Source organism: Gavia stellata, chromosome 22 (genome assembly GCF_030936135.1).
Source record: "Gavia stellata isolate bGavSte3 chromosome 22, bGavSte3.hap2, whole genome shotgun sequence".
NCBI classification, from domain to species: domain Eukaryota; kingdom Metazoa; phylum Chordata; class Aves; order Gaviiformes; family Gaviidae; genus Gavia; species Gavia stellata.
In genome coordinates, this window is record NC_082615.1 from 7,156,663 (window position 1) to 7,181,731 (window position 25,069).

Here is a 25,069-nt window from a genome sequence, read left to right on the forward strand (position 1 = left end):
TCCTCACCCCGCACTCTCGCCCACGGAGACCCTCCCCAGACCTCACCCCAGACCCCACCTATGGGCCCCCCCCCGACCAGACCCCGCACCCCCACACCGGGACCCCCGGTACCTCACCGGCAGCAGCTCGCGCCAGCGGCCCCGCCTCCCTCATAGCTGGGCACTTAGGGCGCACGCGCCGCACACGGGACCTTCCGCGCACGTGACCGGCTCCCGGGGCGGGGCGAGGGCGGGGAGAATGCGCCGACTGCGATTGGGCGCCGGAGTCACGTGCGCTTCAGCGGGGCGGGGAAGGGGTGGGGCGGAGTAGGGGCGGGGCGATGACGCAAACACCGGTCGGGGCAGGGAGGTGGGCGGGCCTCTGCGCATGCGCGGAAGGGCGACGCGGCAGGTAGACGCTTCCTCCCGGTGCCGGGGATCCCCTCAGGCCCCGGATCTTCCCTCAGGCCGCGGGGTTCCTCTCGGGCCCGATCTCCCCTCAGGCCCCGGGTCTCCCCCCAGCCCCGGCTCTCCTCGAGGCCCCGAGGCCCGCGGTGTGTCGGAGCTGGGGCTCCCGCCACCACCTGGGTCATGAAGCGTTAAGTGGCCGCTGTCAGCGCAGCCCCCCGGCCGCTGTTGGGCCTCCGGGGGCACTCGGCACCAATACGGCCCGGCCCTGGGCAGGGGGGAGCAGGGGCGACGCGGGAAGGTTGCTGTGTGGGGGACTGGTATGAGCTGGGGCCTGTCCGCCCGGTGGGAGCGGCCGCCGCTGGCTCCCAGAGCTCCAGGGGGTGCTGTCCCATCCCCCGGCCTCGCTGGAGACCCGGAGACGTGTGGTGTGTGTCTCCCCTTCAGAGGCCATGAAGATTAACCAGAACACTGTGCTGCAAGGGAAGAGGGTGACCCTGGTGCCATACACTTCTGCACACGTGCCCCGGTACGTGGCTCTTGTCCTCCTCTGATACTCTACACTGTCTGATTCACTTCTCTTTTTTAAGTGTGTGTGGTGTTCGGAAAGGGTGCTGGCTTGGCAGCTGCAGGGCCCTCTTCCCCCTGGGAACAGCACAGCGGAAAGAGCACGCATAGAAAGGCAATCAGTTTTGCCCTCCGTGCTCCGCAGCAGGCATCCCTGGCAGCTCTGTGCTCTTTGCCAGGTCTGCTGACAAAGAGAACTTCATCTCTGCCGCGGTGTACCCACAGAAGGGGGAATACCTGGCTGTGAGTGAACCGCCAACAGTTCTCTCGTTCATTGATGTCTTTCCCTAATGACAGGGGAAGAGCAAAACTTCAATGTGTAAAGCCAGATGGATGTCTAATAAATTAGAAGCAGGCGTGCAGGCAGTTTGTAAAGTGCTGGCCTGGGCAGCTGCAGCCTCAGCACAAAGATGCCAGTATTAGTCAATTTGTCAGTGGCAGGAGATGCTGTATCAATCTCAGTCGGGATGAAATGTGCCAGAACTCAGTGCTCAGTGCTTTTAAAAACTTCAGGTTTGCATAGGGCACTCTTCAGACAAAGCCACAGGACAGACAAACTTGCTAAATTTCCACAGAAAACACCGATTCCTGTGTTAGATAAGGGAGAGGGGCTTGTGGATACTTTTAAGTTGCCATGAATGCCAGGCTAGCGTTTCCAGAACGGGTTCATGCAGCCTGTTCCTTAGAGCGCTTGTGGAAATCTGACTGCGATGCTGCAGCTCAGTCAGTGATCTCGTTCTGGGTCCCGTTGTCAGGTACCATGAGTGGATGCAGTCAGAGGAACTGCAGCGCCTGACCGCCTCTGAACCACTCAGCCTGGAGCAGGAGTATGAGATGCAGCGCAGCTGGCGGGACGACGCAGACAGTGAGGATCTTAACCATTTTCTAAGGGTGGATGGGAGTGATGAGCAGGTCCCTTCCGTGAAGGACCCACAGTGGGCTGAGAGCACCCAGTGAGTGGGCTCTACTAGCTGAAGCAGATGGGATGTGAGACCTTCTACAACAGTAGCTTCAAACTGGCTTTCTATTTATAGCTGGTATATGCTCAGGGAAGTAGAGAATGTCCGGGGCTGTTGGTATCCTTTTTATACAGTTTTTCAAAGATTACAGTGATTTACTTCCCACAGCATTATGTGCTGAGCTCCTCCTGCACAGTCAACACTCTCCGGGTCTGATTGTCCTAAAAAGGTGGAAGGGGGTTCTATTTTTCCTTGAGAAATCGAATGACTTTATAATTACCTGGTTGAGGTGTGCTGACTGAATTGGTTCGCTAGCTCTCCTACAGGTAATGAATCACTGCCCATAAAAGCCTGGTAGAAATACGGTGAGCTGCAAAATACTGAGGCTGGCAAAGATCTCAGTCTGGAACATTTGTCTTAGCTGGCATTAAAAGCCTTACTAAAAGCAAAAATAGCATGGACTAGGTGAATCACTAGGTCTCAGTCTTTTGTGCATCAAACAATTCTTTGCCCAAACTTGCTGCAGAGTGAGACAAAGCAGGGAGACCTCAGTCATGGGATGAAAGTTTTCATGCTCCTTAAATAGGCTGTTTCTAGTCTTGGTGTCTACGTCACCCTCACAATGTTTTTTTCAGAATATTTCTAGGCAAGGGAGCAGGCACACTTGGCATGGGAGGCCTAATTATTAGCTCTTCCTCACTGTTAACAAACATGTGGAAACTGTTCTTCCTCTGTTTATTGCATGCCTTTAATTTAATCCTTCAGTAATTTGTGAATAATTCTCAGCGTGCCCTGAAAATGCTGCTACGTTTTTGTTTTCCCCAGAATGCACCTTCATTGTGCTGGACATGGAGCGGTGGTGCGGGCAGGCGCGTGCGGATGAGGACTGCATGGTGGGGGACGTGAATCTCTTCCTCACTGACACTGAGGATCCGACGTTGGGCGAGATTGAAATTATGATTGCAGGTCAAGTTCTGCTTCCTAGCTTTGGCCTCTGTCACCGTGGCTAAAGCCAGCTGCAGACAGATGTTATGTATAGCAGCTTTTTATTCTCATTGCCTTACCATGGCTGTTTAGCCCTGATCAGCATCCTCTGCTGGTCTGGGTCACAGTCTCTTCTGAAAAGTACCCAGTGTGGCTGATTTGTTTCTCGTAACTGGGTGTTGACTTCTGTGGCTCTCTCTTTCAGAGCCCAGCTACCGTGGCAGAGGGTTTGGCAAGGAGGCAACTCTGATGATGATGTCCTATGGTAAGGGTGGCTCAGTGCAAGGGAATGGGAGTACAGTTGGGGTGTGATCTAGAAGCGCATATTCCTATGATACAGACAGGGTAGTAAGGGATCCATCTGCCCCAGGAATTGGAGTCCTGTGCCTTCATAGATGTGGCAGCCAAGCAGGTAATAGAAATGCTTCTCTTTCTGGTTTCTTTTGCAGGAGTAAGAAACCTGGGGATCACCAAATTTGAGGCTAAGATTGGTCAGGAGAATGAAGCCAGTATCTGCATGTTCAAAAAGCTTCATTTTAAGGAGGTGCGGTAACAGCCCATCTTCTACCCAGAGAACGTGAGCAGTGTTTGTGCTGTGACCAGGTTTGAGCTGCTTTTCCTCTGTATGGTACAGGTTGCTGTGAACAGCGTTTTCCAAGAGGTGACGCTGAGGCTGGATGTCAGCGACCAGGAGAGACGATGGCTCCTGGAACAGACAAACCATGTGGAGGAGAAGAGCTACGCTGAACTGAAGCTGCCAGCTGGGGTGCTGGAGACCTGACAGACACATGCAGACACAGGCCTGGTTTCCAGGGAGGAGTTGGATGCTGTTGCAAGGTTTGGCTGTGGAAGACACCAGTGAGTCAACACTGCACTTGACTGTTTTGATCTGTCTCCTTTGATTACTTTGTTGTCACCTTTGCACCTTGTTGCACCAGCCAGGTATATTGCCTGAAATTTGGACCTGGAGAACAGCCACTAATTCACAGGCTTGACTAGGAATGACTATAACTGTAACATGCTGTTCCAGCAGAGCCTAAAATCACCAGCAGTTAATTGATTCCTGGTGCCACCAGTTTCTGGACAAGCAGCACCCACTGTTCCTTCTTCCACTGCCCTTAGAGCCGGATCCATCAGTTCGACAGAGGTAGTCTCAGTGCGGTTTTCTCTTCAATAAAAAAAACTGACAAAAATCTGAGGCTTCCACAGAGCTATCTGGGAGCAACGGGGCTCAGCTGCTCGCTTTGGCTGCTGAAAGGGTAGTTAGAACTTGTAAAGGACAACAGAGACTCTTTGAACCCTACTGTCTGGGGTGTGGTGGATTGCAGGGGGGCACTGCTGGGTCCTGGAAGTGAGAGGCCCAGGTGTGAGTAAGCACAACCAAAGGGCAAGTTAACATGATGAAAATTACTGGTATCAGCTGACCTAGACTAGAGCAGAGCCTCACCTCACCACGATGGCTGCATAATGGGGGGACTGGCAGCTGCAGGAGGCTGCTGAGACAAAACCCCTTGAGTTTCAGGGCCATGCTTTGGACCTGGAAACCTCAGGCCATCAGTGAAGGGATATTGCGCTTCATTTTACCAGGCTGCTTTTATGAAAGCAAGAAGGAGGAGAACACAACTGAAAGGAGACAGAATAGCGATCCCCTTCTTCAAGGAGCTGAAGGACTTGCTCTGCTGAGCCCGGAGGCTCTGTTTGCTGCTCTCCAGTAGGATGAATGGGGGGGAAAATATCTCTTACTGGGGGCAGATACCTTCAGGGCAGGAGTTAGCCAGCCAGCCTCCGCTGTGATGTATCTGAGATCCGTGGATGAAGGAGAGGCACTTGTCTGACTCCCACTGGACAGACTTCTTAATGCAGTTATTTAGCCTGACCTTTCCTTCCCTTCAAGCAGGGAAGCTTGCTGAGAGGAGAGGACAGAAGGTAAGGAGGATAACTGACACTCCTGCGTGTTTTCCCACTGTAATAGCAGCCATAAGGGCTAATTCTAGACCAGAAATTATTTGTTGCAATTACAAAGCATCAGGTAATAGCTTTCAGATTTGCCCAGGGATGTTTTTATTGGAGATTGGTAGACAGGAATTTTTAGTGTTGCTGTGCCTGTATTTTTAGGGCCTGGGGGTTTTAGTTTTCCAATTTTAGTTCATTTAAGTACATCATTCCTGTGACTAATATTAAAACCAAGTGTGGGAACAGCGTATCATGGTATTTTAAACAACAAGTATTTAGCATGGATTTAGTTGTAGCAAAAGCTTTGTGCAGTAATAAAGTGAAGAGCAGCTCTACTTCCAGCTGGGATTACCATGATGAGGGCTACTAATCCTCATGCTCTTTGTCACCTACTGCAGGCAGGAACAGAGTCTGTTCCTCAGAACAAGATTTGCAGAACCTGCCAGGTGAACTGCTGGCTCTGTGCTCCTTCTGCAGAGCATTTCATCCCTCTGCCAGAGGAGCAAGGTCAGACTGGCAGGAGGGATGTAGCTGGGGTGGGATTTGCTCCCCTAAAAAGCAACTAAGGTGGGAAAAATAATTTCTTTTAACCTCTGCTGCCAGGGCCAAGGGGGGCACAGTGAAACTATGCTGCCCTCCCCAGCCCCACAGTGGCTCCCCATGCCTGGCCGGTTGCTCTGGAGCCAGCGAGCACCCCGCTTGGCATCCCTGGTCCCCCGGCAACGCCAACGCACTCCTCCGCCTCCATGGGCAGCTGGGAAAAGCCTTCGCCCTGGCAACCCGAAACAAAGTTGGGTCTGTCCTGGAGCCACAGCCTGGGCTGGGGGCGGGGAGGGGGGAGTCCCCAGCAGAGCTCAAGTGGGATTCCCAGAGGGAACTGGTCCCCAGGCTGCTCCGACTGGGGGGAAGAGGCAAAAGATGCTCCCAGGACCCATCGGGTGCCCCCACTCCTGCCCGCATGGGCACCCCCAGCTTATGGCATCGCACCCCATCCCAGAAACTAGGGACAGGGGCTCAGCTCCACTCAGCAGCGCTGCTGCAGAGGGTATGACTTTGGAAGATCAGGCAGGTTGAAACAGGCTCCCCCAGCTTCCAGGGGGAGTGACAGCCTGCACATCCCCCACAGATCTGGTGGCACTTTGTCACTTGGTTGTCACTGGAGCTGCAGACCTCTGCCACCATTCGTTTGCTCAGGTAGAGGGGCTTGTCTGAAGGCTTGGAGCATGAAACGAAGTGTGCAGAAGGGGAGGAAGCGAAGATGCTGGGCAGAGGCTGGGGATCCACAGCCACTGCTGAGAGCACAGCCCTGCCTTGTCCCTGGGAAGCTGCCACCCCACCCTCCCTGGTGCAGCCATAGTGCCACCAGCCCAGCCTTGCCGAGCCACCGAGGCACAGCATGCCCCTGCATTGCCTGCTGCGGCAGCAGGGCTTAGCTTAGCTGTGTATAAGCTGCCCTGCACAGGCTTAAAAATAGCCCTGGGAAGCAGGCAGGGTGGCAGAGTCCTGGGGGGCATCCTGGCCCCACCGTGCTGTGCCCCCAGCCCGTTCCAGCCACAGCACCATTGCCACCCCCATGCTGAAACACCTCTCTGCCCTTTCTCCTGCTTCGCTCCCTGGACAAGGCTGAGATCCATCAATTTAGAGGGACAAGCAACCCTCTCCCCACTGATCTGCCCTGCCTTCCCCCAGCCCAGGATACAACCCTGGGGCTCGGGCTCACCCCAAACCCCCCCAGAGAGGCTGGGGGCACATTTGGGCTGCCCCCAGCAGAGCTGCTGCCCTCCGACCAGGCCAGCAGACACAGATTAGAGCCTCGCATCACCACCCCCCTGCACTCCCTGGGGGATTAGAGCCCTTTAATCACCCCAAGGCATTAACCCACACTGGGACCAGCCGGTCCCTCCCTGACCCCCCCAGCCTGGCCCCACTGGGTGCTGAGGGGGCACCCAAACCAGCCCCAGTGTCCCCCGCCACTGGGAGCGTTACCTACCTCTTCCCCCAGCCCCAGCAGCACAGTGAGCCCCCAACAAGCCCCAGCGCATCCTCGGGCTTTGGAAGGATTTAGCCTTAAACCAGACATGTGAAGTCAGGAAGGTTTATTCCAGTAAACAGAATTTCTCTTGAGCTGGACAGTATGACAACACCCGATTGCAAAACACAGAAACAAAACATCCACAGGAAGAATTTCCACAAAATACATTTTAAAAAAAATAAACAGTGTGATTGGAAAACTCTTATTTTGGAAAAAAACCAGAGTCTATTTAGAAGCCTTTAAATTAAACAGTGACGGATTCAAACCCTGATCAGCTCTGTCTCCAGGAGTGAGCGGGAGCAAAGGAGATAATTATTGCTTACTGCGCTGGCTCCGGACACCCTCTCCTCTCCCAAAATAGCCCAGGGGCAGGGTGCTGGGGGCTCCCCGCTATGCTGGGCACCTGTGTCCCTCCTTGCACCCACTGGGACCTGGGGGGGGTGAAGGGACAGGGTCATTGTGGACGGAGCTTGCCAGGCAGGGGTCAAACACCCCCAGGAGGAATTGCTGTGGTCAGTGGCCAGGCAGGTGGGGTTTGCTAGAAGTCACTAAAAGCCTCAGGTTTTGCAGTTAAAAGGCAATTTGGGGGGGGGGGGGAGAAGCGGGGAGGGGCTCAAATGGAGACGGGGTTTGGGCTGGGGGAAGAACCAGGAAACAGCAGGGATCAGAAGTGTTGGGTATTGGGCCATCCCAAATCCCTGATCCCCCCCCGAATCCCTGCTTGTGCCTACAGGGGTGTGCAGGGCTTCAAGGCAGGGCTGGAGGAGCACCCCGGGGATGGGCTCATGGGAAGGGGACAGTCCCCCAGCACACCCCCGGCTCTCTCTAGCCTAAAACCACCGCCCAGGACCCTGTTGCAGGGATGCTCACTGGCCACCAAGCCCCATCCCTCAGGTCAGGGTAGTGGGGAACAGTCCCGCATCCCTGCTGGGAGGGGGATGCAGGAGAAGTGGGTGCGAAGCCAAGGGGGCCAGTGGACCCTCACCCCCCCCTTGCCCCCATTCCAGGGCCTTCACAGGTTGCTGAACAGTTCGTTTTTCTTGCTCCAGTCCATCTGGGGTGCCCGCTTGCTGGTGCGCTTCTGGTGCGCCCGCTCCTTGGCCACTGCTAGTGGGATGTCAAGGTCCAGGAGGGAGCCGGATGCCGAATGGCGCTTGTCACCCTCCTGTGCATTGGGCTGGGGGGCGAGAGGCTGCATCAGCCCAGCCGTGCCCCCCAGGACAGCCCCATGGTGGGGGCTCAGCCCAGACCCCACTTTCCAGCCACCGCCTCCCCGCCAGCATCCCCAGCCCTACCTTGCTGTGGGTCTCGCTGGAGTCAGGGGACATGGCCAGTGGCCCAGGGCTGGACGGGCTCTCAGACACTGAGTTGGACTGCGGCTCTCCGCCGTTTTCCTGGGAGGGAGCAGGAAGCGAGCATCAGAGGGCAGCTCCAGCCGTGGGGTTTGGGAATGGCCCCCAGAGCTGCGAGTCCCACCCAGGGGGCTGCAAAATCCATCCTCCCCCCACATAATCCCCTGCAAGCTCCAGACTCATAAATACCTTCAGCGTGTCCCATGCGGGGCGGGGAAGGATTAAACCTCAGCCTGACTGCCCTGGCTTTAGCAGGAGGAGGAGGAGGAGGGCGGCTGCAGGGCTGGATGCTACTTCCCTGCAGCATGAAGGCTCCCAGCCCTCAGCATTATGAGAATGGAGGAGGAGGAGGAGGAAGGGAGGCATTTCAGCCACCTCCATGACACTCAGCCGCACAGGCAACCCCCTTCCTGGGGGGCACCAGCTCCTGGTCCCCTTCCCAGTGGCACCTGCTCTTGTGAGGCAGCCTGGGAGCACTGCAGTCCCTGGTGGCATCACCCACCCATGTGCAGAGGGGACAGACAAACAGGCAGGGTCCCTGCCCAGAGACTGGCATAGATAGGATTAAAAGCAAGATGAGGCTCTCTTACCTTCCCTATATCGCCATTGGCAACTGGTTCTGGCAGGGGACCTGCAGGGTGAGGACATGGGTGCTGCGTGAGGATGCATTTGCTCTGTCCCCTCCTACCCGCGCCCTCTCACCGCGGGCACAGCAGTGCCCAGCAAAGGCTGCACGTGGCCAGCACTCACCCAACACTGCCCAGGTCCCAAATTTTTTAACCCACCCCTCACAGCCAGCCCCGCTGCAGGGGGGATGCTGCTGGGCACCAGGCACATCCCCGTGATGACAGCCATGACATGGACCCCAGTGAGACACCCCCCCCATCCTCCCAGGGACCACCATCATAAAGCAGGGAGGGGGCCACGGCTGAGCCCAGGCTGCAGAGGAGAGCAAAGGGCAGCTGCTGCCTGTCTGCTCCCCAAGTCATAAACCCTGCCAAAGTGCAACCCGGGGCCATAAACCCGCCTTCCCATGGAGCCCACGTCAGCCTTACCACGCCGGCATGGGACCCTCGGCTGGACAGGGAGATGCCAAAGCCGAGTGACCCTGCTTGGACCCAGGGTGATTAGTCGTTCGCCTCCCAGGACTCAGGGACACCCCCAGCACCCCCAGGTTTGGTGACAAGGTGACACAGAGCCAGCAGAGGTGGCACAAACCCCCCTCCCTGCAGCACAGCCCCCAGCCCACCTGCCAGGTGCTCCTCCGAGGGCACCACCTTGCACTTCTTGAAGAACTCATCCGTTAGGACATCCACCACCAGCAGCCTGGTCTCGTCACCACCCGCCTTGATGGCTGCGACCACATCGGCGTGCTGCTTGCCCTCCATGCACACCCCGTTCACCTGCGGGCATGGCACCATGTCACTGCCGGGGCCAGGGGACATCTGTCCCTTGGGAGCTCCGCGGAGGGGCCGGGTACCAGCCTTGGTGGCAGTCACAACCCCAGCAGGGCCACCCCCCAGCCCCTGCAGGTATCCGCAGCCTCGCAGGGATTAGACGTGAAGCCAGCAAAACCTCATTAAAAGAAGATTTTCGTCTGAGTGATTAGCACGGGATCATACGGGCAAAGCTGGCAGGGAGCGCCTGGCAGGGCATGGACTCAGGGCTGGCACAGGAGATGAGCAGCACAGGCAAGGCACAAAGCCCTTGTGCCATGGCATGGTCCCCAGAGACCCCAAAGCTTTGCCCCAAAAGAGGCAGCAGCCCCGCACCCAGGTGAACAGCGGGGTTGGGGCTCGGTCGGTCCTTGCCCTTGTGGGTCACTGTCCTGCCTGTCATAAACCCTGTCCCCAACCCTGTCACGGCCGGCAGCAGGGCTTGGGACCATTGTGCACCTTGTCCTCAGCCTGCCCCACCCCAGGGACACTCCTGCTCCAGGCAGGGGACAGTGCTACCACTGCTTAACCCACAGCCAGCTAATTAGTGCTCAGCTCCAGCTCTCTGCAGTGCTGCTCCCCACCACCCACCTGGCTGCACCCCTGGGCGGGGACCTGCAGGCTGGCTGCGCCCTGAGTCACCGCCGGTGCCGGGGACACCGCGCACCCTCCCGGCAAAGGGCACCTCCCTCCCGCACACCGGGATGAGAGGGAGCACTGAGCTTTTTGGGGAGACCCTCCCTGCCCCAGCGTACCTCGATGATGCGGTCCTGGGGGGCCAGCCCCGCCGCCTCGGCCGGCGAGTCAGGGTCGATGGCACGCACGTACTGCCCCGGGCGGCTCTTGTCACTGTGCAGGTTGAAGCCGTAGCCATTGGGGCCCTTCTTCATGCGGCACAGCCGAGGCCGCAGCTCCTCCTGCAATGGGGACAGCCTGTGGGAAAGCTGCTCCCAGACCCCCCAACACACAGGGACAGCACTGGGACCACCAGATGTCTGCTTGGGTGGCAGGGACATCAACCTCGAGTGGCCACCCACACCCACCGCGAGTTGCGATATAGGGTGCCAAAACACCCTATCAACCCAGGCTCTAGTTAGTTAATTAGGTGCAGGGCATGCTAACTGCAGCAAAACATTAAGGCAACATGTTATTATGTCTGTCCCTAGACCACGCTCTTCCTTTTGGGATCAGGATTGCAACTGCCACTTGAAGATTGAGTAGGAAACACAGCCCAGGCTGCTGGGAAGCACCCCCACCCTCCCGGGAAGCCCTTACCACTGGAGAGGTCTCAGCCACCGGTGCAGATCCCCTCCATCACCCCCTCACAAGCTCCAGCCCCCCTCCACAGCGAATCCAGCAGTGGGACCAGCAGGATCCTGCCACACCCCAAAGCACCCCACAGATGTTGCCGGCAGGGAAGGGACACAAGGAGCTCAAGCAGGGAGCCAGACGGAGCAGCCCCGATACCGAAGCATACCCCAACGCCCCGGCACAACCCTCTGTCATTGCAAAACAGAGCATGGAGGAAGGCAGCACCTCCCCAGGTCCCCACCCTGGCCCGGCCCTGGGAAGGGGGTTCGGGCTCTGCGAGCACCCACGCTCCCGGTGCCCTTGGCAGCACCGCGGGGTTGCTCCACGCCGATAGCTCGGGACAAAGCCGGAGGGAGCACCCAGCAAGCGGCACTGGCAGTGCTCCCGGGCGAGGAGGAGGAGGGAGGACTTTGCTCCCACCAGTACCAACAAAGCCCGGGCAGCCCAGGCTCCCCGAGATGCTGGGGCCATGAATTTGGGGGGGAGGATAGTCCTGCAGGATGGACAGATGCCTTGGGGCAGGGGGACAGGTCATGGCAGCGAGGGAGGCACCAAGCCCTCAAAGGCAGCTGGCGAAGGCAGGAGCACCCGGTGTGAGGGCTGCCCGGCTGAGCCGTGACCTGGCCCCCTCCCAGCATCCCCCCGCCAGCGGCTGGCAGCTCCTCCAGCCCAGCGTGCCAGGCCGCCTTCGCCCTCCCCAAATCCCTCATGCCAGCAGAAACCCTGCGGACAGCCTCCATTCTGTCTCCCCAAGAGAAAAATATAGATGCACCCGATCCTCCAATGGCCGTATCCTGCCCGTCCATGGGGTGAGCACCCCGCGGTAGGGCACCCCTCCAGCCCCAAAGTCCCCCTGGCCAGAAGGACCCCAAGATGAGTGGGTTTGGGGTCAACACCCGGGATGCAGAGAAGCCCCACGGCTGCGGGGCCAGGAGCTGGATAGCAGGAAAACGGAAATGCCCCTGATTTCTATAAGCTTTTGCATCCCCTCCTCCAACGCCAGCAGCCCTCCTGCTGCGCTGCGGCGTGGATTAGCCAGCAGAGCCTCCTTACGAGCAATGACAACCTCCGGTGGGGAGGGCAGCGGGGGAAGCCAGACTTGGCCCCCAGCATGGGCATCCCGTGCTACCCCTCTCCTCCGTGCCCAGGGATGGCAGAGGGACATCTCCTGCCTGCAGAGATGTCTGCTTGGGATGGGGAGCTCTGTGGCATCACATCCCTGTTCCTGCCCTGCAATAGGACTTGGGGCATCTCTAAACCCTTCTGCCTCCGGGAACATGCCGGACCATTCCTCCCCAGCATCTTCAGCTGCCCGGCAGGACCAGCCACCCCAGGGACGTGGTAACTCCAACTGCACAGCGTGCCAGGATCTGCTCCCCATCTCCCCAACAGCAATTTCAGGGCAGGTTTTGAAGCCCCAAGTCCCAGCAAACTCCCCGCAGCTGTACAAGCAGCAACAAGCCCGTCGGCAGCAACGTTCGTGGTTACTCAAAGAGAAACACGACAGCTCCAAGGACACCCGGGCCAGCAAATTCACACGGGTCCCGAAATCTGGCGCACGCATTTGGCCTTCATACAAAGGGGATGCAAAGCAGCCTCCTCGCAGCATCCCTGTCACGTCCCATTTGACTGGAGCTGCTTTTCATTCAGCTGCCTCGAGAGGAAATTTAATTCATTTCCTAATTAGACACCAGCTACCCCCACTGCAACGCTCCCAAATAGGGGGATCTGCTCCCTGTTATACCCCAAAACCCAGCCCTGGGAGGCTCACCCGGGTTTTACAAGGAGGGATGAGCATTGCTGGCAGGGAGGGCTCGAATTTAGCACTAAATTTGCAAGAGGGAAGCCCGGGGCTGGTAGCAAAAGCCTTGCCCTGGTAAAAGCAGCCCCAGCCAGGGTGCTGGGCTGGCAGCTGCCGGTGCTGCTCCGCTAACGCTGTGCGGTTTGCATGAAACTTTCTCAAGACACTCCCGAGCAGCTGAAGCCTCCGGAAACACAAGCGGGGGGAGGACGAGTTGTCAGGGCTCCCGGCCGAGCGCTGGGGACGGTCCCTGCGGCACAGGGCCCCCCGGAAGCAGGGCTGGCCCCGGGGGTGTAAAACCATCACCTCGCTGGCTCAGCGCTGCGAAGAGGGGTGCACGGATCAGCTCCCCAGGTGCCTCCAGGGAGGCTCAAAACCTCCACCCCAGCATCAGGGGATTTGCATGCCCAGGGTTTTATAGGAATGAGAAGGGAGCCGATGGTAACCCCCCAAAAACCTCCTCAGCCCATGCCCAGCACTGGGAGCCGTGGGGGTGTCTGAGCCCCCCGGCACAGGGGAGTCCTGACCGTGCAGGACCCAACAGGGTTTGGAGAGAGGTTGGATCCTGCCCGAAGGTGGGAGATGTTAAACCCTCGCTCGGCCCCAGGCAGGGTGCAGGCACTGCCAGCCAGCTCTCCCAAGCAGCAAGTGTCTCCAAACTCGTTAAGCAAATAAAGGCAAGTCCAGCCCAATAAAGCAAACAGGACTCTGACACACACAAACCTCCCGCTCCCCACCGCAGCGATCCCGGGGGAATCCCACCAACGTGGGGGGCTGGGACTGGGCTATCGGGGGGGCTGCGGGGGGATGGGGCGGCAGGCACCGGCTGCCCGCCAGCGGCTGGAGAACAGGCATGCCAGTGTGTTCCCGGCTCGCCGGAGAGAAATCCCTTTCTGCCCGCTCCAGCTTGGCTCGGCATCCTGCCTGGCATCTTCCCACCCCACTCAGTGGGCTCCCAGCTGGGGTGATGTCTCCAAACCCCCTCGCCTTTGCGCTCCTACCCTGAGCACCGGGCCCTGCCCCCAGCCGCAAGATTTCCTGCTACCTGTTGAGAAACCGTCCGGGGCATGTGGCAATGTCACCTCATGTCACCCGCGTCACCCACTTCCTGCTCCGGCGCAGAGAGAAACCGCCGGAGGTAACTCTGCACCGGCTGCGCCCCGAGCCTGACCCCCAAGACTGTGGGGCATCTCCAGCCAGGACGGCCCCCCCAAAGCCCATGGGGCGACTCCAGCTTCCCGGGCCTTTTGCATCACTCCGGTCAACACAGCCCCTGCGAGCAGACAGCCACCCCACAGCATGTCGGGGCTCCATCCCCCTTGGGGACTGCAAGTCTTCAGCCCCCCAAGCCTGGCAGGGGACTCGCCTGAGCTGCATTAACTACGTCTCTTTTTATTTTTTCCCAGCTCATGGAGGGATGTGGGAGCGGAAAGCACAGCACAGAGGGTCTCGCTAGCCCCAAGGGAGCGCTGGCACCGTGACATACAGGAGGGCAGGCATGTTCCCCCGGCATGGGGCAGCACCGCAGCCCGGCACAGGGCCAAACCCAAGGGACCAGAGATGCTACGGGGGACAGCGAGCAAGTGGGGCAGTGACAGGGGCCGAGCCTGGCTGTTCCCACCCGAACAAGGCCATCAGGGAGGTGCTGGAGCGGTGCTGTAGCCGGGAAGGGCTGAGACCAGCACCCTGCAGTGAATCAGCCCCACCAGGGGCAACGGGCAGCTGGCACCGGGCTAAAGTCCAACAGGAGACACAGCTAATAAAAATCTGATCCTCAGCAAAATCCTGCGTGACAACAGCTCAGCAAGGCACCAAAGTTTGCCTGGAGCTCAGCACCAGCAGTGGGAAGACCCCACGGCACCAATCCATCACAGCTGGTCATTGGGAGCCAGTCATAAGAGCTCCCCAGAAGGTCCCCCACCCTGGGGACACCAGGAGCCTGCTTCCCAGGAAGACCATCCACATCTCTGTTGTAACAACAAACATATGTTTTTGCTGGGTAAATAAAAAGCGGTATTATCTCCGGCAGCCCAGAGCGTCTCTTAGGAACCGCTCCGGGCAGGAAAGGTCAGCTATTTCTCAATTCCTCACCTTTTCTACATCACTTTGCTTGTGCAACTGTGAACTCCCACACGTCTCTTAAGGCCGACATTCCTGAATTAGTAAGTGTCTGTACATGGGGACTGACCCATGCGATCACTCCCCCCTGGCCCGGGAAGGGCTCCGCCATCTCCGCTCCGCAGCAGAGATTGGACATGCTCAGGGCATGAGTGACTGCCACCAATACCTGCAGTCACGGCCCCCCAAAAACCACTCTTGGCCCCAGCTTTTTTGGGGTATTTTGGAGCGGGTTAACGCCAGCCGCCCTCAGCCCAGCCCTGGGCAGGGGCTCACCTGCACCTCGGAGCTCGCCACCGCCCTCGCTCCCCGTTGCTCTTCTCACCCCGTTTTACCGGCCCTGCAGCAGCAGGACGGGCCGAAGGGCTCCGGGACACGACGGGCTGCTCGGTTACGGGTCCAAACAGCAAAAAGAAAAGGAAATTTAAAATAAAAAAGGAAAAGCAGCAGGGCCGGGCGGGGCCCGCTGCTCCTGGGGAGCCCCGTTTAAAGCAAAGCAAAAAAGACCAGAACCGAGAGCGAAACCACACCGGGCGCCCGGGGGAGGCCGGGGCAGACGCGGCGGCTGCTGCTGCTCCCGCTCGCTCGGCTGGAAGGCGACGACCGGGGCCGGTCCCGGGACGACCCGCCCCGCCCCCGGACACCACCCCCTCCCCCCGAAAACTTTTCAGCGCCCGAGCCCCAGCCGCCCACTTACCCGCCGGCCGCCGCCGCTGGGCTCCCGCACCGCGGGCTCCGCCGGCTCCGGGGCCGCCTCCCCGCCGCCCACGGGGGGCTCGGCAGCCGGCCCGCCCCGCTTCTGCAGCTGCTCGTCGGCCAGCGGGTCCACGACGAGCAGGCTGACGGCACCGGCGGCGGCGCGGATGCGCTCCACCACCTGCTGGTGGCTCTCCCGCTCCACGTTCTCGCCGTCCACCTCCAGCAGCCGGTCCCCGGCCCGCAGCCCCGAGCGCTCGGCCGGTGAGCCCGCCTCCACCAGCCGGATGAACTGGCCCGGCTTGCCCTTCTCGCCGTGCAGGTGGAAGCCGTACCCGTCCGGCCCCCGCTCCAGGCGGCACAGCCGCGCCGCCGGGCCCGCGCTGCTGCTCATGGCGGGAACGGCTCCGCCGCCCGTTCCCGCCACCCGCGCCGAGCGCCTCTGCGCGGCCGCCCCGCTCCGCCCGCCGCTCTTATAGGCAGGGGCGGGGCGCGAGGCGGGCGGCCGCCAATCGGAGGGCGGGGCGGGGCGAGACGGCCAAACAAGGAGAGCGACGGGGTGTGGTCATGCAAATATTGGTGTGTTGATGTGCAAGTTCATCGAGGGGCGGGGTTATGCAAATATTGCTCCGCCCCGCCGGGGCGTCCCGGGCACGGTGCGACGGGGCCGCCGGGGTCCTGCCGCCGGCAGCGCGGCCGTGCGCTCCCGCGTGGGGCCGAACCGCTCCCGCGTGTGATCGCACCGCTTCCCCGGGGCCACCTCCGCCTCTCACCGCCGGGCCCGTCCCCGCTCCCCGCTGAGCCCCCCCCGAGGGCCGGCTCTGCACCCCCCGCGGTCACCGTGGGCAGCCTCGACGGTGGCTGGAAACCGGTGGGACGCTCCCTGCTCCGCCCGGGGCACGTCCCGGGTGGCACACCTCGGCCTCTCGAGGCCTGTCCTCCCCGTCCCCTCGGCCCGGGCGCTGGAGGGGTGCTCGGAGCTTCAAAAGCGAAGTAAAAACCCCAAACTGAAACTGCGTGGGAAAGCGGCACGGGAGGCCGCGCTCACCGGTAACCCGCTGCGCAACGGAAATGAGAGAGCGGCCCTGCTCCTCCGAGCAGTCCCCGGACCCTGCTCCGCACCCTGGGGCCCAGGGAGCCGGGAGTGGGGAGACGGCGGAAACCCCGGGGGGATTTGCTCTGCCCCGGCCCTGGCTCCACTCGCCGCCTGGGAAGCAGAAGTGGCTGCAGGGAGTTATGAGAGTGTGAGATCCTGGGATTCGGGTCAGCCAGGGCACACCAAGGCGGCAGCAAGCCTGGGCTGCTCTGGCACCGCAACAGAGCTGCTGGTGCCGGGCAGAGCTGGCCCCTGGCTCCCGGGATCGTCCCGGGGAGGGTGGCATGGAGGTACCGCCGGTGTCTCTCACTGCCAGGCTTCAGGGCCTGGCTGAAGTTCAGGCTGGCCAAAGGTCCCCAGGGCAACCGGGATCACGTTTAACCGAGCCGCAGCCAGGTGAGCGAGGAGGTGACGGCAGCAGCATGCCGCAGGACACGTCCCTCCCGGGTGGCTCTGCGCGGAACCCCTGTCTCGGGGACCCCAGCGGCCGAGAAGCCTCCCATGTGCTGGGGGGTGGCTGTGCTCCGGCTCCTCGGGGCCGAGCTGGGAGCCCGTTTGTTTCCTCCACTCGGCTGAGCATTCGTCCGCAGCCGCTCGGCCCTGAGAAAAGCAGCGGAGAGGAATCCCACGGCGGTTGGCGGCAGATGCCTGCAGAGAGGAAAACCAGGGCAAGCGTGTCGCGCTAGGGCCCCAGGACTGGGGGGGGTCCATTGCCTGTGGCATCAACACGGCACAGCCTTCCCCCTTTGGCAAGGGGGTTGTGAGCGGCACAGCCCCGTGAGCATGCGTGTTCGGGGGAAGACGGGAGGGGGACACTTTTTGGGAACGCTGCCCTAAGTCAGGAAACAAAACCCAGCTCCAAGAGGGCTGGTTTGAGCATGGGACCGCGATAAGGAAGAAAGGCAGCAGCAAGGGAAACAGACGGAGCTGCTTTTGAGTCCGGCAGCCCCCGGCAGCGCCCGCGGGACAGCAGGGTGCAGGCAGCACTGTTGCAGGCAGCACCATTGCTGGCAGCACCGTCGCACCGCAGCTACCTCCTCCTGCCAGGGCCCTTTGCAGCTCGGTGTGACGTTAAGGGAGCTCAGGCTGGAGGGGGGAAAGCAGAAAAGAGCCAACGTCTGTTTGTGTTGAAGCCATCCAGCATTTTTTTTGCAGACATCAGCCAAGCAGCAGCAGCAATGCCATTGGTGGGAAGACAGAGTTATTTGGGGAATGCTGGACTCCGCACCATGAGAACAGCAGGGGAGGAGGTTGGTTTTAATTTAACAGGCCATGTTTACTCTTCCCCTCTCACCTTTGGACTGTCTGAAATGTGCAACGAAAGCCCCAGCAGGGAGGAAGGGGCTGCGGGTGCTTTCCCCTCCCCACAGCTGCTCCCAGGGCCCCCTCAGCCCCACTGCTTTGCAGTGCCTGGGCGCAGTAGCCTCCCACGTTGCAGACCCGGGGCAGGGATTTCTCACGCAATAAAAAAACAGGCAGATGCAAAGCCTCAAAAATACCCAGCTTTAATCCGTAAACTTGCAAAGAGAGACCCAAGAGCAGAGCAGAGGCGAAGGAGGCACCGGGGCCAGTGAGAGGCGAGCAGCTCGGGCACAGGGCCAGGGAAGATGCTAGCGGGGACGGATGTGCTAGCCAGTCCCCGACTTCCCCGTGCAGCAGTGCCATGACCTCCGCAGCTGCCCTTCGCATCAGCTCTTCAGCTACATAACCAAATATTCACTGTCTGTCCGGAGGGGTCGGCAGGGCCAGGCTGAGCACCGGGGACGTGCAGCAACATGGGACCTGAGCCTTGCACCCTGCACCTCACCGGTACCCGCTGGGCCAACGTAGCAGTGTTTGCTAGCTGAAGCATCTCAGGCATCTGCTTTCCAGAGAGTGGGTTTCAGCTGCTATTTGCCAGCAGCAGGAAGAAACATTGCGTTACATGTGCAGTGATGGGAGAGAAACCCAGCCTGCCCTGGGAGCCGGCAGGGACAGCAGCCCCAGGTTACCACGGGCATCTCCACCCCACCAGCTCCAGCCTGCGTGAGGCCAGATGGTTTTGTCTGAAGGGATTGAAAAGAAAAAGGCTTTTCTCATTAAAAAAAAGGTCTCTAATTCCTGTGGCTACAAGAGGGGGGAAATAAAGGTTTTACCAAATTGCTGTGTGTACTCGAAGTGCCCCAAGCATCACTCGGGCACTCCAAGGGGAGCTTTATTTCTCACACCAGCTGCGCGGCAGGGAGCAGGCTTGGCAGGACACTTCCCAAGCCCAGCCCTTCCCTCCGGCAGAACCGGACACAACGGGGACATCACTGCCCTCATGGCGGCAAGAGGATAAAAGACGACAGCAGCAACCGCAGCAGCAAGGAGCCATAGCTGAGAGCAGGCACCGGCTGCACCGAGGCGTGGGACAGCTCGGGGGGCAGAGCAGAGGCTCCCTGCAGGGAGCCAGAGCCCGGCAGCACCAGGGACACGGGAGGCTGGATCAGGCCCTTCCAGCTCGATGAGAGCAGCGCTGAGAGCGGGGACAGCTGCAGGGGACGAAAGGGCCGGGTGCTGCACGGAGGCTCATCCATGGCACCCACACAGCCCATCCAGCAGCTCCAACGGGCCCTCAGCTGGGTGTGGGGCTGTATCCTGCATCCTGCTCGGGTGATGGAGGCATCACCGTGGCTCACTGGCCAGGCTGGCAGGCATCACACTGCGGTTATTCCCCCAGTGGCACACAGTGAGCTCCAGGCATTGCCCCACAGGGCAGCAGGATCTGGCCCCTGGATCCTGGCGCCAGGATGATGGCTCTCCTCGTGCACGCTCCACTCTGCCATATTGTCCCATCCATGCTTCCACGCTTGGCTTGTCAGAGCCTGGTTCCCTCAGGCACTCAAGGGCAGGATTGGTCCCCTGCTCTGCCTCCCACCTGCCTGCGCCCCCGGGGCTGCCGACTCCTCACAGCCGTTCTCAGGCAAAGGCACAGCAACTGGATTTCTTCTTCTGTGACTCGATGTAGTCATGGATCTGGAAGCGGGGCTCGTCCAGCGGCTGCACCGCGCGCTGCTTCAGCTCCCTGGGGTGGTGGGGCTGTGTTACCCCTGCCCACCCGCTCCAGTGCCAGTGCAGGAGGCAATGGGGCCATGGGGGACACCCCCTTTTCCCTTGCCCAGGTCCCCTGGCCCCCAGGTACTCACTTGGCAATGGCCAGGAAGGCCAGCTCCACGTTCATGCCTGTCTTGGCACTCGTCTCCATGAAAGGCACCCCGTACTCCTGCAAGGGCAGCACAGCCCCATCGGCATCCAGCCCCGAAATGCCCTCCTGCTCCTCTGAATCATCCCTGTCACCTGGCCACAGCACGGGGACAAGGTGCCATCCCCACCCTGCCTCGCCCCAGGTTTTGTGTGCAAGTGGCTGCCGCGCTGCCCGTGCTAGAGCCAGGCGGGTCTGGGCACCCATCAGAGGGGATGGCATGGCTGCACAGGGGCCATGCAGTTGTCTGGGGGGGCTGCAGCCAGGTTAGACCCCAGTATGGCTCACCCTGGCCAGCAATGCTCCGTCCTCCGTCCTTACAGCCCTCTCGCTGCTCATGTCAGCCTGCCAAGGGAAGAAAAGTGTCGGAAAGTGTCACCATGTACCAGGGCCAGCTGGCACCCCGGGGGCATCTGGCAAGCAGGAAGTGTGGGGTGCACAGGGGGCTGCCAGGAACTGGGGGCGTCAGGGACCTGGGAACTTCCAGTGCCCAGAGGAGAATCAGGGACCTGTTGAGCATCTGGGACCTGGTGGCATCAAGGATGTGGGGGAGCATCCAGGACCTGGGGACACTGGCGACCTGGGGCAGCAACCAGGACCTGTCTGCATCCAAGACCCGGGGGGGCTTATGGTACCTTACTAGGCATCGAGTACTCAGCATCACCCAGGATTCAGGGGGCACCCAGTCCCAGGGAAAAATCCGGTACCCAGTCAGGCGTTGGGCACCTGGCAGCATCTGGGACACCTGGAGAGAATCTGGGACCTGGTTGAGCATCTGGGACTTGGGGCTACCTGGGATCTGGGGGTGCAGCCAGGACCTGGGTGGGCATCCCATACCCAGCAGCATCCCATACCCAGCAGCATCCCGTACCGGGACCCTCAGCCTCGTGCTGCCCCCCACTGGCTGCTGAGGGCACCAGCCCCCCCGGCCCCACCCCCGACCCCCCCAAACCTCTGGGGTCACCTCTGGGCCTGGCTGAGTCCAGAAAGCAGCAGAGCGCGGCAGAGGGTGCAGGCAGGCTGCACCCAGCTGGCAGGCAGAGCACCCACCAAGTCCCATTCCTCCACAGCCACAGGGACGGCAAGGGCAGGGCCAGACCGGCACGGCACGGCACGGCACGGCAAACCGCGGGGTGAAGGGGGACCCTGCACGCACCTTATTGCCCAGCAGCATGATGACCACATCCTTCTGGGCGTACTCGTGGATCTCCGTCAGCCAGGCCTGCGGGGCAGCGGGGCTGCGTCGGGGCGAGCGGTACCCCCGTCCCTCCCCTCTCAGCCCGCGCGCCCCCATGAAGACCGGGAAAACAGCTTTTTTTTTGGCATGGCATCACAGCTGAACAGTCCTGAAAACGCCCCATCTCCTGGCTACGGCCCAAGCCTACAGTAGTTCATGTCCATCCCGAACTGCGTTTTCTCCCTCCAGCCATTTACCATGTCCCTAAACAAAACTCACCCAGCCGTGCAGCACCCAGCCAGGCCCTGGGGATGAGCTCCCAGCTGGCTGGCTCTGGCCGAAACAGCCAGTGCTTCCATATGAAACAGGTTTCAAACTACCCCAAACACCCAGCAAGCCACGCAGGGCACCCATGACCCTGATCCCCAGGGAGAAACATGCTCCCGACCGGCGGAGGGGACTCACGCGGATGTTATCGAAGGACATCTTGCTGGTGATATCATAGAGCAGGAGCAGGGCTGGAAGAGAAGAGGCAGAGGCATTGCCCCACTGCAGGGATGCACTCCGGCCAGTCTTCCCCCATCCCCGCCGGACCCCAAACCCACCTTGGGCATCCCTGTAGTAGGCGTGGGTGACGCTGCGGAAACGCTCCTGTCCTGCTGTGTCCCAGATCTGCCGAGAAGCCGCCCCGGTGAGAGCGGGGAGGGGAAACCCCCCGGCTGGGGATGCCCCTGTGGCTCCCAGCCCACCCACACTCAGTCCAGGGGTTTTTTCCCAGCAGCACGCCTGGGAATTGCTCACCCCCTCCCAAAGCTCACCTGCAACTTCACCTTCACGCCGTCCACAGCCACCACTTTGTTCTGCAGAAGAGAAAAAGAGCACATTTATCAGCCCAAAGCGTGCCTTGGCACGGGTGCCAGCCAGCCCCGGTTTGGAGCCAGCCGTGCCCCGGCCCCTCAGCTGCTCTCCCTTGGCCAGCGGGATGAAGCCAGGCTGCCGGTGGGGCTGGACATTGAAGCCTCATTGCTACCAACCCTGGTCCTGCCGGGGGGCTGTGATGCCACGTGGCAGCTACAGGGCCATCCCAGAGCAGCACCCCCTCATGCCGGGGTGGAGAAGGGCAGAATCAGGCCCTGATGGAGACAAGACAGCAAGATCCCAGCCTACTTTGGACCTGGTGCCTCGCTCATCTCCTACAGCCAGCACCCCTGTCCTGTGGCTCCTGAGTCCCCTAACGAGCCAGCTAACGATGAGGCTGCCCTGCAAAGCCCGAGGATGCTGACCCGCTCCGGCTCCTGCGGGCAGCCCCCGGCTTGCAGCAGCCCCCACCCGCATGGCCGGGGAGGTTCGGCAGAGCTGGGGAAGTGGAGAGGTCTTGCACGAACTACATGCAAATGTGCATCTATTAATAACATCTTGACCTGCTTTTAAGTTTGCCCACCATAAAGCCCTGACCCTTCTGCCAGGATTCCTCTGCTCTGTGTGCTGAAGGAACCACTGCTGCACTAAAAATTTGAGCTATTTGCAGCAATTTAAGGGCTTCAGATGCTATGAGCTGCCTGGGGATGCTCAGCGGGCGATGCTGGATGTCCAGCTCAGGTTTCCTTGCTGGTAGGAGCCTTGCTTGGCCCTTAAAGGTGGTTGCAAACACTGAGCTTGGGGGTTGCAGGTAGCACATAGCTTCATCCAGCATGGCAGGAGGAAACCTCTTGGGTTAGGGTGGTTTGCAGCCAGGCAGCTGAGCTGGGACCAGGGAAGGGAAGAGGCATTTGCAAGTGAGCGGGGAAGGCGGTTATTGGGGCTTAAGCAATCGCTGTACCCAACTCGGAAGCACAGGGACTTCTCTCCAGAGGCCCAAGAAAAGAAAAGCAGGAGTTACCAAAGGGCTATTTTAAGTCTCTTAAAGAATTGTACCTGGAGGGATGATTCTGGAAAGAGCTGACCCCTATAAATAATTTGGTTGCCTGGAATTGTTTGAAATGGAAATTCAGCCCATGTGGAGATGAAAAAAGTTGAAAAAATGGGCTGAATAAAACAAAAAACATGCCCTAGGAGACTGGAAATTACCTATCAGCAGCAAGCCAAGAGCTGCAGGAAGGGACATTTGCACGAGGCAGAGCAGGTACCTACGAGCTGGCAACACCCCTGGGGCTGCCAGTGCTGAGCCCAGCAGTGGGACATGGCAGATTTTCCTTCTTTCATGACTTTATTGGAAGGACAGGCCACAAGACCCCTCCAAAGCAAACCCACAGCCCCTGCTCACCAACCCCCCAATTCCCCCTGCAAGCCAAGAGCAGCCCGGGCAGCGAAGGCAGCAGAAAACTGGAGCAGCTTCAGCTGCAGAGGCAGAGGAAGCGCCGACCGCGTTCAACACGTGTCAGCAGCCGCAGGCAGAGCCCAGATCGGGGACATCCCCCCGTGACTTCCAGCCTGCTGAAACACTGCTCTACCCTGTGCTGCAGCCTGCCCGTGCATCCCCAGAGAGACCCTGCAGCCAAAATTTGGTGAACAGAGAGCAGCAGGAGGGTTTAAACGGGATCCGGTGACCCTAACAGCTCCTTGGCAGCCAATTTCAGCCCTTTCAAGGCACAAAATTACAGCAACCAGCGTTTGTCCCCACCAGCCGTTGGCCTCAGCCTGGCCGGTGGAGCGTGCCAGCTGCTTACCGCCTGCCCCCAGCCCATGCACCCGGCCGGGATGGGCTAAACCGAGGCTGTTTGCTGATTTAAAGGCAAGAGGTGACGTTCCCAGTGGGCTCTTCCATCTGTTACCGCTCTCCCAGGAACAGGTGGAAGGGTTTCAGCAAATGCCTGCAGCCAGTTGAGAGATTATTTGGGGTGCAGAGGCTGGAAACCCCCCAACCCCCCTTCCCAGAGCCCCATCCTGACCAAGGTGTGGGTTGGAGGAGGCGAGGGGCTGGCAGCCGTGCTGGTCTCACCCGGAAATCTATGCCCACGGTGGCTATGAACGTCCTGGAGAGAAAGGCCCCGTCTTTGAACTGGAGCAGGAAGCAGGTTTTCCCCACGCCCGAGTCTCCAAGTAACATCACCTGCAAGATGGGCGCAGGGAGAGCTGTCAGCGGGACGGGGAGGGGGCAGCATCTCTGGGTGGTGCTGAGCCCCCACCGGTCCCTTGTGTCCCTCCGTTTCTTTCCCCAGGGCTGGTTCTGCCGGGTCTGGGGAGCCTCCTGAGAGCTGGGGGTGGGATGGGACCCCGAGGGTGCAGCCAAGCAGTGCCCCGGGGCGGCGGAGCAGCCCCCAGCCACCAGAGAGGGGGAGGGCAGAAGAGGAGAGTTGGTGGGAAGGCAGATACCGCAGCAAGAAGAGATGTCTCCTGGCCAGCCCCTGGCCATCTCCCAACCCGGAAAGCTTCTTGGAGAACCGGCTGCAGCTCCCGGATACATGGAACCACCTCTGCCCCCAGCCGGGGTGTGCCCAGCCCAAGGGCTGATGCATGGCTTGGGCAAACCCCGCCGTGTCCGGGACACTCGCCCTGTCAGTGCCCAGGGCCCTGCCTACCGCAGACACCAAAGCAAACACGGAGCCTTTTCCCCTCCTGCTAAGCAAACAGGCTCAGCCTGGGCTCCCTAGCCGCTCCGGCACCGCTGGACCGGGCAGGCAGCAGCCAGGACCGACGCCGGTCTCCATAAGCACGGCCTTACCCAACACCCCGATGCTGTGCTCTCCTCCCTGCTCACCGGCAGCAGCCCTTTCCTGCCTGGCAATAATTAACCTGATGCTGACTGCATCTATCCCCTGCCTAAAAATGGCAGTGAGCAGCAGTCCAGCAAGAAGGTCCATCCCTGCAAGCCCACTCTGCCGGGGCGCGGGAGCCTGCAAAGCAAACCCAGGCGGCCTGGCTGCTCCCGGGCAAGGTGAATGCAGCGTGCTGTGGCCACACTCCACAGGGATGGCACAGCAAATGCCCTGCGGGCCAGCACACCCAGAACTGGGGACTGGAAACGCTCTGCCTCCTGC

The 25,069-nt window shown here is 60.3% G+C and overlaps 3 protein-coding genes across 5 annotated transcripts; 1 reads left to right on the forward strand and 2 right to left on the reverse strand.

Moving 5' to 3' along the window:
* Positions 1 to 806: 806 nt before the first annotated feature.
* Positions 807 to 4,172, forward strand: NAT9 (N-acetyltransferase 9 (putative)). Of its 3 annotated transcripts, none has more exons than XM_009817411.2 (6): positions 807 to 916; positions 1,710 to 1,819; positions 2,739 to 2,879; positions 3,103 to 3,162; positions 3,347 to 3,441; positions 3,532 to 4,172. In XM_009817411.2, exons 1-6 carry the CDS (start codon positions 840 to 842, stop codon positions 3,676 to 3,678), a joined length of 630 nt encoding a protein of 209 aa, XP_009815713.1. In that variant the 5' UTR covers positions 807 to 839; the 3' UTR covers positions 3,679 to 4,172. The 3 variants fall into 3 exon arrangements, with proteins under 3 accessions (XP_009815713.1, XP_059684181.1, XP_059684182.1); XM_059828198.1 differs by having other exon boundaries at positions 3,350 to 3,441; XM_059828199.1 differs by having other exon boundaries at positions 3,103 to 3,154; positions 3,354 to 3,441.
* A 3,673-nt stretch (positions 4,173 to 7,845) lies between these two features.
* Positions 7,846 to 15,990, reverse strand: NHERF1 (NHERF family PDZ scaffold protein 1). Its single transcript, XM_059828264.1, has 6 exons — positions 15,598 to 15,990; positions 10,426 to 10,587; positions 9,484 to 9,637; positions 8,825 to 8,865; positions 8,178 to 8,276; positions 7,846 to 8,047 (listed from the first exon to the last, which is right to left on the reverse strand). Exons 1-6 carry the CDS (start codon positions 15,988 to 15,990, stop codon positions 7,895 to 7,897), a joined length of 1,002 nt encoding a protein of 333 aa, XP_059684247.1. The 3' UTR covers positions 7,846 to 7,894.
* Positions 15,991 to 19,632: 3,642 nt separating this feature from the next.
* Positions 19,633 to 24,141, reverse strand: RAB37 (RAB37, member RAS oncogene family). Its single transcript, XM_059828225.1, has 8 exons — positions 24,031 to 24,141; positions 21,911 to 21,952; positions 21,698 to 21,764; positions 21,558 to 21,628; positions 21,072 to 21,137; positions 20,204 to 20,260; positions 19,860 to 19,936; positions 19,633 to 19,738 (listed from the first exon to the last, which is right to left on the reverse strand). The coding sequence occupies exons 1-8, from the start codon at positions 24,136 to 24,138 to the stop codon at positions 19,633 to 19,635; spliced, it is 594 nt and encodes a 197-aa protein (XP_059684208.1). The 5' UTR covers positions 24,139 to 24,141.
* Between the last annotated feature and the right edge of the window lie 928 nt (positions 24,142 to 25,069).

What these genes read in the sequence shown, in the direction of transcription:
- NHERF1 (XM_059828264.1), bottom strand. Translation starts at nt 15,990, where the DNA reads ATGAGCAGCAGCGCGGGCCCGGCGGCGCGGCTGTGCCGCCTGGAGCGG. An exon ending in CCCAGGACCGCATCATCGAG is followed by an intron (nt 9,638 to 10,425) that starts GTACGCTGGGGC and finishes CCATGCCCGCAG; the next exon opens with GTGAACGGGGTGTGCATGGA. An exon ending in CCAGCGAGACCCACAGCAAG is followed by an intron (nt 8,048 to 8,177) that starts GTAGGGCTGGGG and finishes CCCAATGCACAG; the next exon opens with GAGGGTGACAAGCGCCATTC.
- RAB37 (XM_059828225.1), bottom strand. Translation starts at nt 24,138, where the DNA reads ATGTTACTTGGAGACTCGGGCGTGGGGAAAACCTGCTTCCTGCTCCAG. An exon ending in TGTCCTTCGATAACATCCGC is followed by an intron (nt 21,138 to 21,557) that starts GTGAGTCCCCTC and finishes GCTGCCCCGCAG; the next exon opens with GCCTGGCTGACGGAGATCCA. An exon ending in GCCTTCCTGGCCATTGCCAA is followed by an intron (nt 19,739 to 19,859) that starts GTGAGTACCTGG and finishes CCACCACCCCAG; the next exon opens with GGAGCTGAAGCAGCGCGCGG.
- NAT9 (XM_009817411.2), top strand. Translation starts at nt 840, where the DNA reads ATGAAGATTAACCAGAACACTGTGCTGCAAGGGAAGAGGGTGACCCTG. An exon ending in GATTGAAATTATGATTGCAG is followed by an intron (nt 2,880 to 3,102) that starts GTCAAGTTCTGC and finishes TCTCTCTTTCAG; the next exon opens with AGCCCAGCTACCGTGGCAGA. An exon ending in TCTGATGATGATGTCCTATG is followed by an intron (nt 3,163 to 3,346) that starts GTAAGGGTGGCT and finishes TTTCTTTTGCAG; the next exon opens with GAGTAAGAAACCTGGGGATC.